The following is a 14,876-nucleotide window of genomic DNA, read 5'->3' on the forward strand; positions in this document are numbered from 1 at the left end:
GATACTGGCAAATAGAAGTGGACGAACGGGATCGTGAGAAGACAGCATTCGTGACACCAGACGGACTATACGAATTCAAGGTACTTCCGTTCGGCCTCTGTTCCGCACCTGCCACCTTTCAGCGGATGATGGACACTGTGCTCTCCGGGTTAAAGTGGCAGTCCTGTCTGGTTTATCTCGACGATGTCGTGATTTTTTCTACCACCTTTGCTCAGCATGTGGAACGACTAAGGACTGTGCTCAAAGCTATTAGTTCAGCAGGGCTGACGATAAAGCCACAAAAATGTCACTTCGGCTTCCATGAGCTCCTTTTCCTCGGCCATGTGATTAGCTCCGAAGGCATCCGTCCTGACCCTGAGAAGACCGCAGCAGTAGAAAAGTTTCCTAGACCAACCAACAAAAAGGCCATTAGGCGATTCCTAGGACTTTGTGCCTATTACAGACGTTTCGTCAAAAACTTTTCGAAGATTGCCGAGCCGTTAACGCGATTAACGAAAGAAGATATGCCTTTCGTATGGCACAGTGAACAAGAAGATGCGTTCAATGAGCTGCGACGGCGACTTCAAAACCACCCGGTCCTTGCGCACTTTGATGAGGAAGCGGAAACAGACATCCACACAGACGCCAGCAATTTAGGACTTGGTGCCGTCCTCGTTCAATGGCAAAACGGAGAGGAAAGAGTGATTGCATACGCTAGCCGCACTCTTTCGAGGGCTGAAACCAACTATTCAGCCACCGAAAAAGAATGCCTCGCAGTAATATGGGCCATAGGAAAATTCCGACCATACTTATACGGTAGACCGTTCCGAGCAATCAGTGACCATCACTCATTGTGCTGGCTTGCAAACCTGAAAGATCCGTCTGGACGACTTGCTAGATGGAGTCTGAGGCTGCAGGAATACGACATAACGGTCGTGTACAAGTCAGGTCGCAAGCACAGTGACGCTGATTGTTTATCACGTGCTCCGGTCGAATCTGCTCCTGTGAAAGATGGAGACGAATTTTCGTTTCTTGGAGCCGTGACCACATCTGAGATGGCCAAACACCAGCAGTCTGACGCTGAGTTGCTTCTACTCATCAGGCACCTCGAGGGACACCACGTCAATGTTCCACGAGTTTTCTGCCGGGGATTGTCATCGTACGTGATGAGAAATGGCGTCCTGTACAAAAGAAATTTTGAGCACAGCACAGAGAAATTTCTACTCGTTGTTCCTTCAGCTTTGCGATCGGAAATCTTAGAAGCCTGTCACGATGACCCATCAGCAGGACACCTCGGAGTGAGCAGAACCTTCGCCCGAATTCATGCTAAATACTACTGGCCAAAGCTATTGAATTCAGTGCAACATTATGTACGAACATGTCGGGATTGCCAAAGACGCAAAACGCCTCCATTAAAGCCCGCAGGCCTCCTTCAACCAATAGAACCCCCAGGAGCCCCGTTCGAACAAGTAGGAATGGACTTGCTTGGTCCTTTTCCGACATCGTCATCGGGGAAACGATGGATTGTAGTAGCGACTGATTACCTAACGCGATATGCCGAGACATCCTCTCTAATCAGTGCAACGGCCGTTGAAGTGGCTGAATTTTTTGTCACCAAGATAGTATTACGACACGGTGCCCCTGCAATTATTATCACGGACCGAGGAACTTCGTTCACAGCCGATTTGACGCAATCCATCATGAAATTGACTCATACCAGCCACAGGAAAACAACTGCCTATCATCCTCAAACAAATGGGTTAACCGAGCGATTGAACAGGACGCTGACCGATATGTTGTCAATTTACGTAGACTTAGAGCACCGTACATGGGACAAGATCCTACCCTATGCGACATTCGCCTACAATACCGCATTGCAAGAAACCACTCAAGTAACGCCATTCCAACTTGTTTTTGGTCGAACAGTTACCACACCCTTGGATGCAATGCTGCCTGTCAGCGACAGTACAGAACAGAACCCTGACATCAGTGACTTTACACAGAGGGCCGAAGAAGCACGTCAGCTGGCGCGACATCGCATTCAACAAAGGCAGCGCATCGACGCGGACCGTTACAACCTGCGACGAAGGGAAGTCGAGTATGCACCAGGTGACAGAGTATGGGTGTGGACCCCCGTGCGGACGCGCGGCCTGTCCGAAAAGCTTTTGCGCCGTTACTTCGGCCCTTACCGAGTACTTCGCCGCATCAGTCCCCTGAACTACGAAGTTACGCCAGAAGGACAAGTGAGCTCATCACGATGCCGGCGTCGCACAGAAACTGTACATGTGGTCAGACTGAAGCCATATTATGACAGGCAGTGATTATTCGACCAAACCTCTTTTCTGTGCCATATACCACTTTAGTGTGGACAACTGCTTGTGAACAATTTCGTCGCTTTACGCATCGGGACGATGCGTTTTGGAGGGGGGATAATGATACAAGGCAGAAACATTTAAACAACGCGCGCAGGTTCGTGCGCCCCCTCAAGACGACAACGGAGTATTGAAGGAAAAGGACGAAGTAATGGCACGTGTTTTCGCCGCACGCACTCGCATCGCAGGTGGCCGTTGTCGGCGTCTACAAGAAGAAGACGAGGTGAAGCGACGCTCGAGAGAGAAGAAGAAGGCCTTCCTGATCTCCCGTTTAGAACGCGGCAGTGTTTTTTATTTACCCCAGGGCACAAGTTCGCCCACAATAAATAGTTGTATCTGGGTTTCCTTAACTGTCCGTTACAATACCTTCTTCCGCAAGCCGGATAACCGAAACTGGACGTGGAGGAGCCCGAATGGCAAGACAAGAAATGAAATAGACCTCATACTCTGAGCTAGCCCTGGCATCATACAATATGTAGACGTGCTCGGCAAGTTGCGCTGCAGTGACGATAGGATGGTAAGATCTAGAATTGGTTTAAGGAATGGTGGCCAATATGGTTTAAGGAATGTGACCAATAGGTATGACGTCAGTACCGTTTTCTCGGCCCCACGCAAGTTGTCTAACATGTGCCCTTTGATAAATAGGAGACTTGAACAGGAAGGCAAAAAAAGAAAAGATGATTGCGGAGTTAAACATGTGTCCCCTTTAGTGCCGTGCAACACGGGTATAGTTTATCAGATTCCACTCGAGTGGGGGAAAGCTTACATTGGGCAGAGTGGCAGGTGCATAAACATTAGACTAAAAGAACACAAACATTCACTAAACAACCCTAATGCATCACATTTAGCGGCACATTGTTTCGATTGTGGTTGCAAACCTTTCTTTGAAGACACAAAATTCTTTCTAGACACAGATGCCAAACCACGCGGGAAATTATCGAGGCATTCCGCATAAAAAGATTAGGAGACACTTGCGTCGGTCATGCTTCGTTGTCTCTGTTAGATTGCGAATTTCAGCACCTTCGCAATACGTGTACTAATCTGAAGTAATTTTTGTTCTTTGACTTCCATAGCCCCTGATATGTTTAACTGATGCTTTTTACCTTGTCATGTTCTTATGCTACGGTTTTTTGCAATCACCTATATATATGTTCTTCGTTTTAATAAAAATTTTGTTGAGAGTTAGCGCTCGTCCTGTCTGCTCCTTTCTGTGTCCGTGTTTCACTTCGCGCTAGAAGCGAAAATCATGATCTAGAAATAGCCTAGACTTGAGGAGGGAACGGAAGAAAGTGGTACATAAGAAGCCGGTCAATGAGTTAGCAGTAAGAGGGAAAATAGAGGAATTCCGGATCAAGCTACAGAACAGGTACTCGGCTTTAACTCAGGGAGAGGACCTTAGTGTTGACGCAATGAACGACAGTCTTATGAGCATCATTAAAGAGTGTGCAATAGAAGTCGGTGGTAACTTCGTTAGACAGGATATCGGTAAGCTATCGCAGGAGACAAAGGATCTGATTAAGAAACGCCAATGTATGAAAGCCTCTAACCCTACAGCTAGAATAGAACTGGCAGAACTTTCGAAGTTAATCAACAAGCATAAGATAGCTGACATAAGGCAGTATAATATGGATAGAATTGAGCATGCTCTCAGGAATGAAGGAAGCCTAAAAGCAGTGAAGAAGAAACTAGGAATAGGTAAGAATGAGATGTATGCGTTAAGAGACAAAGCCGGCAATATCATTACTAATATGGATGAGATAGTTCGAGTGGCTGAGGAGTTCTATAGAGATTTATGCAGTACCAGTGGTACCCACGACGATAATGGGTGAGGGAATAGTCTTGAAGAATTTGACATCCCGCAAGTAACGCTGGAAGAAAGAAAGCCTTGGGAGCTATGCAAAGGGGCAAGGCAGCTGGGGAGGATCAGGTAACAGCAGATTTGTTTAAGGATGGTGGGCAGATTGTTCTAGACAAACTGGCCACCCTGTATACGCAATTCCTCATGACCTCGAGCGTACCGGAATCTTGGAAGAACGCTAACATAATCCTAATCCATAGGAAAGGGGACGCAAAGACTTGAAAAATTATAGACCGATCAGCTTACTATCAGTTGCCTACAAAGTATTTACTAAGGTAATCGCAAATAGAATCAGGAATACCTTTGACCTCTGTCACCCAAAGGGGCAGGCAGTATTTCGTAAAGGCTACTCAACAGTTGACCATATTCACACTATCAATCAGGTGACAGAGAAATGTGCGGAATATAACCAACCCTTATATATAACGTCCATTGATTACGAGAAAGCGTTTGATTCAATCGAAACCTCAGCAGTCATGGAAGCATAACGGAATCAGGGTGTAGACGAGCCGTGTGTAAAAATACTGAAAGATACCTACAGCGGCCCCACAGCCACTGTTGTCCTCCATGAAGAAAGCAACAAAATCCCAATAAAGAAAGGCGTCAGGCAGTGAGATACGATCTCTCCATTGCTATTCACAGCGTGTTTACAGGAGGCATTCAGAGACCTGTATTGGGAAGAATGAAAAATTATGGGGTTTTACGTACCAAAACCACTTTCTGATTATGAGGAACGCCGTAGTGGAGGACTGCGGAAATTTTGACCACCTGGGGTTCTTTAACCTGCGCCTAAATCTAAGTACACGGATGTTTTCGCATTTCGCCCCCATCGAAATGCGGGCGCCGTGGCCGGGATTCGATCCCGCGACCTCGTGATCAGCAGCCTAACACCACAGCCACTGAGCAACCGCGGCGGGTTGGGAAGAATTGGGATAAGAGTTAATGAAGAACACCTTAGTAACTTGCGATTCGCTGATGATATTGCCTTTGCTTAGTAACTCAGGGGAGCAATTGCAATGCATGCTCACAGACCTGGAGAGGCAAAGCAGAAGGGTGGGTCTAAAAATTAATCTGCAGAAAACTAATGTTTAACAGTCTCGGGAGAGAACAGCAGTTTACGATAGGTAGCGAGGCACTGGAAGAGGTAAGGGAATACATCTACTTAGGGCAGGTAGTGACCGCGGATCCGGATCATGAGACTGAAATAATCAGAGGAATAAGAATGGGCGGGGGTGCGTTTGGCAGGCATTCTCAGACCATGAACAGCAGATCGCCATTATCTCTCAAGAGAAAATTGTATAACAGCTGTGTCTTACCAGTACTCACATACCGGGCAGAAACCTGGAGGCCTACGAAAAGGGTTCTACTTAAATTGAGGGCGACGCAACAAGCTATGGAAAGAAGAATAGTGGGTGTAACGTTAAGGGATAAGAAGAGAGCAGATTGGGTGAGTGAACAAACGCGAGTTAGTGACATCTTAGTTGAAATCAAGAAAAAGAAAAGGGCATGGGCAGGGCATGTAATGAGGAGGGATAATAATCGATGGTCATTAAGGATTACGGACTGAATTCCAAGAGAAGGGAAGCGTGGCACGGGGCGGCAGAAAGTTAGGTGGACGAATGAGTTTAAGTTTGCAGGAACAACATGGCCACAATTAGCACATGACCGGAGTAGTTGGAGAAGTATGGGAGAGGCCTTTGCCCTGCAGTGGGCGTAGCCAGGCTTCTCTGCTGATGATGAACTAAATTTCATTCTTCTTCTTTGTACACTCTGTCTGGTCATATTGCTCTCCGGTGGAAACTTGGCTCACGTGGTCGGTGACTTTTATTCGAAGGCACTTATGTTCGGCTCTGCCAATAAATTAAACTTCATTATTGTGAGTAGCACCCGTGTGTCTCCTTTTTTGTCCTCTTCTTTACTAAGCGCTCAGCTACTGCCATTCAAGCTGTACCAACAAGCACATTCCGCCACACTTGTCGACTTCGTCCTCCTTGGGCATGGTATATCCAAAGATGGTATTCTTCCTGTTGCCACCAAGCTCCGGGCAGTTGCCGATTTCCAACACCTTCGTCCTTGAAAGAACGCCGCAGGTTCATTGGCCTCTGTTCATACTTCCAGTGCTTCATTCAGAATTTCGTGTCCATCATAGCTCCCTTGACTCAGCTTTCACGAAGCGATTCGAACAATTTTAGTTGGCCGCCTGCTTGTGCCGGGACTTTCAAGAGCTTGCGTCTTCTCCTCACCTCACAGCCAACAGTTGGTCATTTTAACCGTACTACTATGACTGAAGCGCACACCGACGCGAGTGGTGTAGGACTAAGCGCTGTGCTCGTTCAGTGCAAATCTGGATTTATCGAGTACGCCGTTGCGTACGCAAGCCGGACTCTCACCAATGCCGGGATCAATTAATCTGTCACAAGGATTCTGGCAATCTTCTCGGCACTTGGTAAATTGGGGGCTTAACTATAAGGCCGTTGTTTGCTGCTTTTCGACACTGAAGGACCCTTCTGGCCGACTAGCTTGCTGGGCTCCGTGGTTGCAAGATTTTGACATGCGCGTTCTCTACCGATCTGGCCGCCGCCACACCGATACCGACCGATTTTTCCGTTCGCCTGTGTCAGCTGACAGCGCTGCCTGCCTCTACGCTTTGGACGAAGTAATTTCGTCTCCAGCGGGATGCGACATGGCTTCCGAGCAGCGCAAGGATGCCTGGATTTGCGCTCCCCGTCGCATCCTTTCAAACCCATCGACTTTTTTTTCCTCCTCCTCCTCGAGCACTGTACCGACAAGCTCCTCACTTTGAGATCCGGGATGGCCTGCTGTATCGCCGCAAGTACTTGTCTGACGGCGGCAAGTGTTCGACATCTGTGTGCACAAGCATGCTCCGCCTTCTATGCTGATCCACAATACGCACGCGAGGGTGCCTTCAAAACATACAACCGGCTTCACTCCAGGTTTTAATGGCGTGGCATGTACAACTTTGTGCGCAAGTACATTCAATCTCATACCTGCAGTGCTAGCACCGCAAGTCCCCTACTCAGCTCAGCATGCCTCCAGGACGTTCCAGCAGGTCCTATGCCCTGCCAGGCCTTTAGATCGCATTGGCATGGACTTGTATGGACTTGTATGCACGGCTTCGGGGAACCATTGGCATGCACCACTTGACGAGGTTTGCGAAACAGGTGCTCTACCCGCCGCAGCAGCCCGTAATGCTGCATCCTTCCTCTTGCGACAATATATTCTCCACCACGATACGCCTCGCGAACTTCTAGTGACAAAGGACGCGTGTTCCTTTCCGTAGTCTTGAATGCACTCCTCGCTGAAAGTCGCATCCTCCATCGCACCACCACCTCCTGCCATCCTCAAACTAATGGCTTGACAGAGAGATTCAACCAGACACTTGGCGACATGCTCTCCAAACACGTCGCGTCTGACCATGCCACCTGGGACCTCATTCTGCCTTTTATGATGCATGCCTACAACACTACGTCATATGCGACTACAGGCTTTTCGCCATAGTTCCTCTTGTGAAATAACGGAGCCTAGCCGGCGGGTAGTAGCAAGCCAAAGAATGAACGTTTATTGTTTGCTGTTACTGGCTTTATAATGAAGCAGCAAAGGTCACATGACTGGTCTCGATAAGCAAGAATGCGACACGTGTAAACCGTCCTGCTCATGCTATACATCAGCACGCGTGCTTGATAACACTACATCCCTTCCCCCTAAGCTGGAGTAAGTGAGACGATCTGGCGGCTTCCGTAGGCGAGTCGAACGACGTGGTCGTTGTTTGTCTTAGGCTTGAGAGCTGACTTCCCGTGCGTCCATACCTTGATGAGCTTCTGCCTGCTCGGAGCTGCACTGAGCTTCACCTTTGGCCCGGACTTGGCTCGGCTTGCTAGGTGACGACCTTGCATTGAGCCGCGGCCGGAATTGGTCTACGTAGCGCCGCTGCGGTCACTCCGGTGTTTCCAGTGTAACCATGCATGCTCCCGTCGTGGACGCTACTGTCACCGGCACCCACTTCCGAGCAGACTTAAACTGGCGCGACCATACATGCATATCAGGTTGAAACTGTGTTGGTGGTTTTGCTGCTCCTGGAACAGGTTTGCCAGAACCATCAGTTCTTGTCATCGTTTTGTCTGAGTGAAGCTGTCAGCCTGGTTCGGGGACGGAAGCCTAACAGCAGTTCTGATCGCGATTTCCCTCCTTCCAGTGGTGTCGTTCTATAACGGAATAAAAATTTGACTAGTCGCTCTTCCAATGAACCTGCCGTATTCTTTCGAAGCCCTTCCTTTACGGTCCGCACGGCCCGTTCCGCTAACCCATTTGACTGAAGATGGTGTGGGGCTGTTCTGACGTGTTTCACGTGGCTTTTCTGCCAGAAACTGGACATGGTGGCACTTGAGAACTGTGGTCCGTTATCCAATACTAAGTAATATGGCAGGCCAAAACGTGCGAAAATACCTTGAAGTACTTGAATGGTGGTCTCCGCTGCAGCGGTTTTCAAAGGTGTGGCCTCAATCCACTTCGTCTCGGCATCCACCAGCACGAAAACTTGGCACCCATTCGTGGGGCCCGCTAAATCCATATGCAACTTGTACCATGGCCAAGGTGACGGAACTTCAGCAACCGGCATTGACCAGCATTGAATACATTGAGGGCTATTTGAACCAACACTTCGATGTCCCTATCTAACCCAGGATAAAAAAAAAGTCTCGCGCTGTCCGCTTCATGGCACTGATGCCAGGGTAACTGTCGTACAGTTCCTTGAGCATGCATCGTCGCTCCGCATCTAAGGTAACACAATTCGATGACCCCAGTACATCAGTTCTTGACTGGCCGCGAGCTCGTCACGGCGAGAAAAATACGGCATCAGATGTTGCTGTGCTGCAGATAACTGCCGCGGGCCAGTCGTTTGTGAGCCACCCTCTGATCTGATGAAGCGTATCGTCCGAGCGACTCAGGTCCGCTAATTGTTGAGCGGAAAGGGCCATTGAGTTTAGGCCCCGCGTATAAAGCACGTATTCCATGTGTTCTCGCCCTCTTCGGTCACCCAAGCATGGCAGAGGTAGTCGACTGAGAGCGTCCGCGTGAGCATTTAGCTGTCCTTGCCGTTACCCGAGGTCATAATGGTAAGCCGAGAGTAGCAATGCCCACTGTTGAATTCTTGCGGCGGCCATGTGCGGAATCGGCCTCTCCGGGTGAAAGAGCCCTGTCAGTGGCTTGTGATCCGTCAGCAGAGTAAAATGCTTCGCCAACAAGTAATGTCTAAACTTGGTGACGCCGAACACCAAGGCCAACACTTCTTTTTCCAATTGCGAATAATTCCGCTCAGCAGGCGTCATTGCTCTCGAACGGAACGATATGGGGTAGTCTCTGTTCCCCAATTCGGTGTGACAGCACCGCGCCGACCCCAAATGGCGGAGCATCGCATTCAAGCCATAACGGCTCTTCTCGTGTTCGGCTCTCCATTGCGATCGCACTGCTTTAACCAGCAGCCTACAGAGTGGAATCAACTTGGTTGTAAGGTTAGGCAAAAACTTGGCGTAATATGTGATCAATCATAAAAAAGGGTTTTAGCTGGTTCGCCGTCTCTGGTCTTGATGCGTTGGTGATGGCTTCTATACTTTCAGGGGGGTGTAGGCCAGTTACGTCGATCTTGTGGCCCAAGAACGAAACTTGCTTCTCGCGGAACCTGCATTTGTCACATTTCAACTTGAGTCCAGTGTCGCGCAGCCGTTCGAAGACTTGCCGGAGAGTTGAGTTGTCGTTCTGCTTTTCGGCTATAATGATGTCCTCCAAGTACAGCTGACGCGAGGGAGGCCTTGCAGAACGGATTCGAGGCGGCGCTGGAACAAAGCCGGAGCCGATGAGATACCGAACACAAGGCATTTGTATGCAAGCAACCCTTTGTGCGTGTTCAACACAGCCATTTTTCGTGCCTAGTCGTACAGTGGAAGTTGATTATACCCGTGACGTACATCCAAAGTTGTGAACACCTCCTCCCCTTACAGCGATGAGATGTCCTAAATTTTCGGCAACGGGTACTGTTCCATATGTGTCGCCTGATTCACAGTTGGCTTGAAGTTGCCGCGCAGCCCATCATGGTTTCGCGTCATTACGTGCACGACGGCCATAGCCCATTCGGAAACTCTCACTTGTGAAAGCATTCCTTCCTGTACTTCGCGGTCGCTTTTTGCAGACACCATTTCCCGAAGCGCGTACGGCACTGGTCGAGCCTTGAGAAAGCGTGGTACAGCGTGCTCTTTTTTGTGTAGTTTCACGGGCGGCCCCTTGCAACAACACAACCGCTCCTCGAAACTTTCCCAAAATTCAGCCAGAAGTTTCGCTGTCGGTGCATCGCACTGAACCACATTTATGTTCTGCGGCGCGAATTCTTCCAGTAGTGCCATGTCAGCATTCCGGAAAGCTTGGATGGTGTTCCGGTCGCACAACAGAGGCCTGTCGCAATCCACTACAACCAGCGAGCTGTCCACTTGCGTGTTACCGCATTGAACTTTCATGGCCACTCGGTGAAGCAACGGCAGCGGCCCCAGGAAGCACGTCAGGCGCAGTGAAGTCTTCTTCGGTGTCGGCCACCATTCACGATGATTCTCGAATACCCTCCTTGGAATGATACTGATAGTGAACTCTCTATCCACCAGCATGCGCAGTTTCAATCCTTCCCCGATGAAATCCCTTTCGAATGGCCATGCGGGCTCATCACTACTGTAGCTGTGATCCACTAAAGCGTAGAGCATTTCTTCTCCACTTACGTCATGGCCGTCTAGCTGCTTCACAACGTACGTTCCTGGGGCGTTAGCGCGACCACTGGAGCACATCCTTTCCAGGTGTCCCTTCCTGCGGCACTTGTTGCACGCCACTTTCTTGTGTCTTCACACTTACGAAACATGGTTCGAGCCACATCTCCAGCATTGAGTAGCCTCGGTCATGGATCCATGCCTGCGTCTGGACTTCAGCGGATTCATCCTGAGCTTCTGCACGAAATTCGCAGCACCGTTGTCGTTGAAGCTCCTCTCTTGCATTGCCCGTACATTCTTTTCTGCGGTTTCCGCTGCTAAAACAAAAGCTTCTGCCTCCGCCAGGCTCAACTTCTCTTGCGACAACATGTGTCGTGGAACTTGTGCATCACGGATTCCGCAGACAATCCGCTCCCGCAAAATGGGGTCCAAGAGCTTATCGAAGCTGAAATCCTTTGCAAGACGTCTCAGGTCGGTGATGCAGTCCCGTACCATCTCGCCTCCCGCTTGCTTCCACATGAAAAAAGCGTAGCTCGCTGCTATCTTATTGGCTTGGGGATCGAAGTGGTTGTCCAGGTGCTGTACGGCGGCCTCGTAGCTCAGGAGGTTCACCGATTCTGACTGGCACTGGCCTTGAAGCACGCAAACCATCTTGTCATTCAGTGCCGACAGAAGCGCACGACGTTTCCCTGGATCTGTGATGCTGTGGCCCTCAAAGAAGGCCTCCAAACGGACCCGGTAAGTGCTCCAGCTACTGGTCATATCGTCGAACTCGGGTGACCTGGCTGCCATCGTGCAGCTATCCCATCTTCGTCGCCACTGAAATAACGGAACGTAGCCGGCGAGTAGTGGCAGACCAAAGAATCAACGCTTATTGCTTGGTGTTACTGACTTTATAATGAAACAGCAAAGGTCACATGACTGGTCGTGATAAGCAAGAGTGCGACACGTGTGGACCGTCTTGCTCATGTTATACATCAGCATACGGGCTTGATAACAATACATCACGCGTTCTCAATAGCACTACATCTTGTATAGCCGCAAACCTTCCACTACACTGGACACCTTTTTTCCGTACCGGTCAGACGCATCCGAATGCACGCCTTTCTTCAAGCTGCCCACCAGGCGTAAGAAACGTCTCCTTCACAACCGCCGACCAATGGCAACAAGAATACCGACGGGATGATGCCGCTTTCTGCCAGATGTGTGGCTCCGGCTTCCAGCTGGCCTTCCATACAAACTTGTGTGCGCAGACGCCACTTGTGAACCACACTGTAAAAGATGTGCCGTTGTTTTTCCTGGACGTTTCCCGGTGGCATCGCCTATCAATTGTTTCCTGTAGAATGTCCAGGCGTCAGTAATTTCTTTCCAGAACATTGCAATAACGCGCTGCCACATTTACATTAATTTCTCGTAAAATGCACAGCCCTCTCTAATTTCATTCCACGGCAACGCAAAAAAGCACAGTGCCTTTCCACTCCGCGAAGAAGGATGACCAGCGAAGCTGTGTGTATGGGCCCCTTAATGGTGAATTAACTGCACATCCACCGCGGGTCGGCCCGGCATTGCACTATCTTCGGTATCGGCCCACGTATGGGGTGTGCTTAACGCCTGCTTCATCTCCGCCGCGGGTCGTCCCGGCATTGCACAAACTTTGGGGTCGGCCCACGTATGGGGAGTTTTGTGTCTACACATGGGCACGATCCAGGGGGAACTATCCCTTAACAGCTTCGCTGTAAAATTGTTTGCGTCTTTGTGTTTCTGAATAATTGATTAATTAATAATCACGACTAACGCCGGAGCATGTGCACGAGCGCGTTCGGGTACTAGTGCCGAGGGGCGCCAACGAGCCTGCTGTGAAGTAGGCGACGACGCCAGTGCTGATAATGATAGTTTTGCGTTGAGAAAGTAGCCCTTAGCAGCTTCGCTGTAAAACACGTCGTGACATTTGCAGGAATTTCCCGTAAAGATACAGAGGCCGGTCATTTCATTCCATGGCACTGCAATAACTAGCCGCCATGTTTACAGTAGCGACCCGTAAAACCTACTGTCTTCGGTAGTTTCACTGCAGGACATCACGCTGAATGCGGTCATATATGTAACGATTTTAGTAGTCTTTCTGTAAATTCTCGATTTTTTGCTTTTCAACAAAGACGAACCTTCTACATTGATTATTCATCATTACTAGACTATCCAGATTACCGCAAAAGTATTCTTTATTACCTTTGCTGCAGTGTCTTCCTGTAAAACTTCATTTGGGCCAAGTTGGTACATAATCCTGAACTTAAACTCACAGCCCAAACACCTAAGACGAACCACAAAAGGAAGATAGGGCACGCACTGGCGCTGACAACTTCTTTATTTCTTCGCCGTCGATGCATATATAAACCATAGGCCACACAACTGCGCAGCCGCACAGATTACATTACTGAGATCTGCCAAAGTATCACATACGCAAACGTAGGTATTCAAGTTCAGATGGGTGCAGGGACAAAGATGTGTCACTAATACAATTATCGCCTTGTCTTTTTATGTGGTAGGCCTCTAAGGCAACATGATTTTGGCTACTAGCGCGAAGTGAAACACGGACACAGAAAGGAGCAGACAGGACGACAGGTCCTGTCTGCTCCTTTCTGTGTCCGTGTTTCACTTCGCGCTAGAAGCCAAAATCATGTTACCGTACCAACTCGCCCAACTGTCTATCCTTTTGCTCTAAGGCAAGCTGCACATGCTCATTCTTGCTTTTGCCAAGAATCAACGACCGATCAAGTCGTGCCTCACAATTGCTGAAAGAGTTTTTATGCGCAACAAGGTGCGGTCCTCTATCTACATTTTTGTTTACTTTTTGCGCATGTTCCCTGAGTCGCTCATTGACGCAACGCCCTGTCTGGCCAACGTACATCTTACCACGTGAGAGTGGAATGGCCTAAACCACGCCGACAGCGCACGACACGTATGAGGCACCATGCCGAATTTGGAATCCTCCTTTGCTCTCTCCGCAGGTGCGGGAGCATAGCTTTGAAAGCTTAGAAAGGAGAGTGTCTTACTGCTTTACGAGTTACGAGTTACCTTACAGTTGACTAGTTATAAAGTGTCAGAAAAAATTGGGAAAAAGGGAACGCCCTGATAAAAGCTGCTGGCAATAAAACCAAAGCAACAGCTGATGTAAATATGAAAGTATATTAGCCCTTATTCGAAGTTTATTAGAAGTCACTGCCCCTCAAGAAACAAGACCCGAAGCAGTCTGAACAAATAAATGAGGCAAATTAACAGAAACGAACTATAGTGTGATGTGCTGGAGGGGCTACAGTGCATATTCTGATTGGCGAAATATGTCTGAGTATAAATTCAGAAAGATGTTTCATGTGTCTAGTTATAAACCGGAACCGTGTAGTACCAAATGTCCTAGCTTATTGCTCTCTCTTGGCAGTAGTATTGCATTTTTGCGGTCCTACAATGAACACACAAGGGGAAAAGTGATCAGCAACATTGATATGTACGCCCTACATACTAACTGCAATGAAGGCATTAACAAGCACCTTATGCTAAAATGCGGGCGAGTGACGTTTGCATAAGCAGAAATCGCACTTACATAATCTACTCTGGCGAATAAATGAGAAAGTAGAAAATGAGTGCTTTATTGTACAAAACAAGTTTGCTGGCAGTGTTGAAGAAAAAAGCATTTGAGGCTACAGTCAACCGAGCGAGAAGGGCAGCTAAGGCCGCTGTACTTCTGGACTGAGGGGACCACTCACTGCAGAGCAGAGTAGCTACCTACGATCGTGTGCCCTTTTGCATAAAGTTCATTTTCTCTCTCTCTTTTTCAATATTGAACAAGTCCGTGCACGCTGAAGAATAGCAGGCTGCTTTAGCTGTGGAGCAGAAAATGAACGCAGAACTGTAAAT

General features: G+C 48.8%; 1 protein-coding gene across 1 annotated transcript; it reads right to left on the reverse strand.

Moving 5' to 3' along the window:
- Positions 1-11,111: 11,111 nt before the first annotated feature.
- LOC140218912 (uncharacterized) lies at positions 11,112-11,762 on the reverse strand. The gene has a single exon (XM_072288607.1). The coding sequence runs from the start codon at positions 11,760-11,762 to the stop codon at positions 11,112-11,114; it is 651 nt and encodes a 216-aa protein (XP_072144708.1).
- Between the last annotated feature and the right edge of the window lie 3,114 nt (positions 11,763-14,876).

Source organism: Dermacentor andersoni, chromosome 6, assembly GCF_023375885.2.
Source record: "Dermacentor andersoni chromosome 6, qqDerAnde1_hic_scaffold, whole genome shotgun sequence".
Classification (NCBI taxonomy): domain Eukaryota; kingdom Metazoa; phylum Arthropoda; class Arachnida; order Ixodida; family Ixodidae; genus Dermacentor; species Dermacentor andersoni.

Bases quoted from the DNA above. Each gene is read 5' to 3' on its own strand.
- LOC140218912 (XM_072288607.1), bottom strand. From the start codon at position 11,762: ATGGCAGCCAGGTCACCCGAGTTCGACGATATGACCAGTAGCTGGAGC.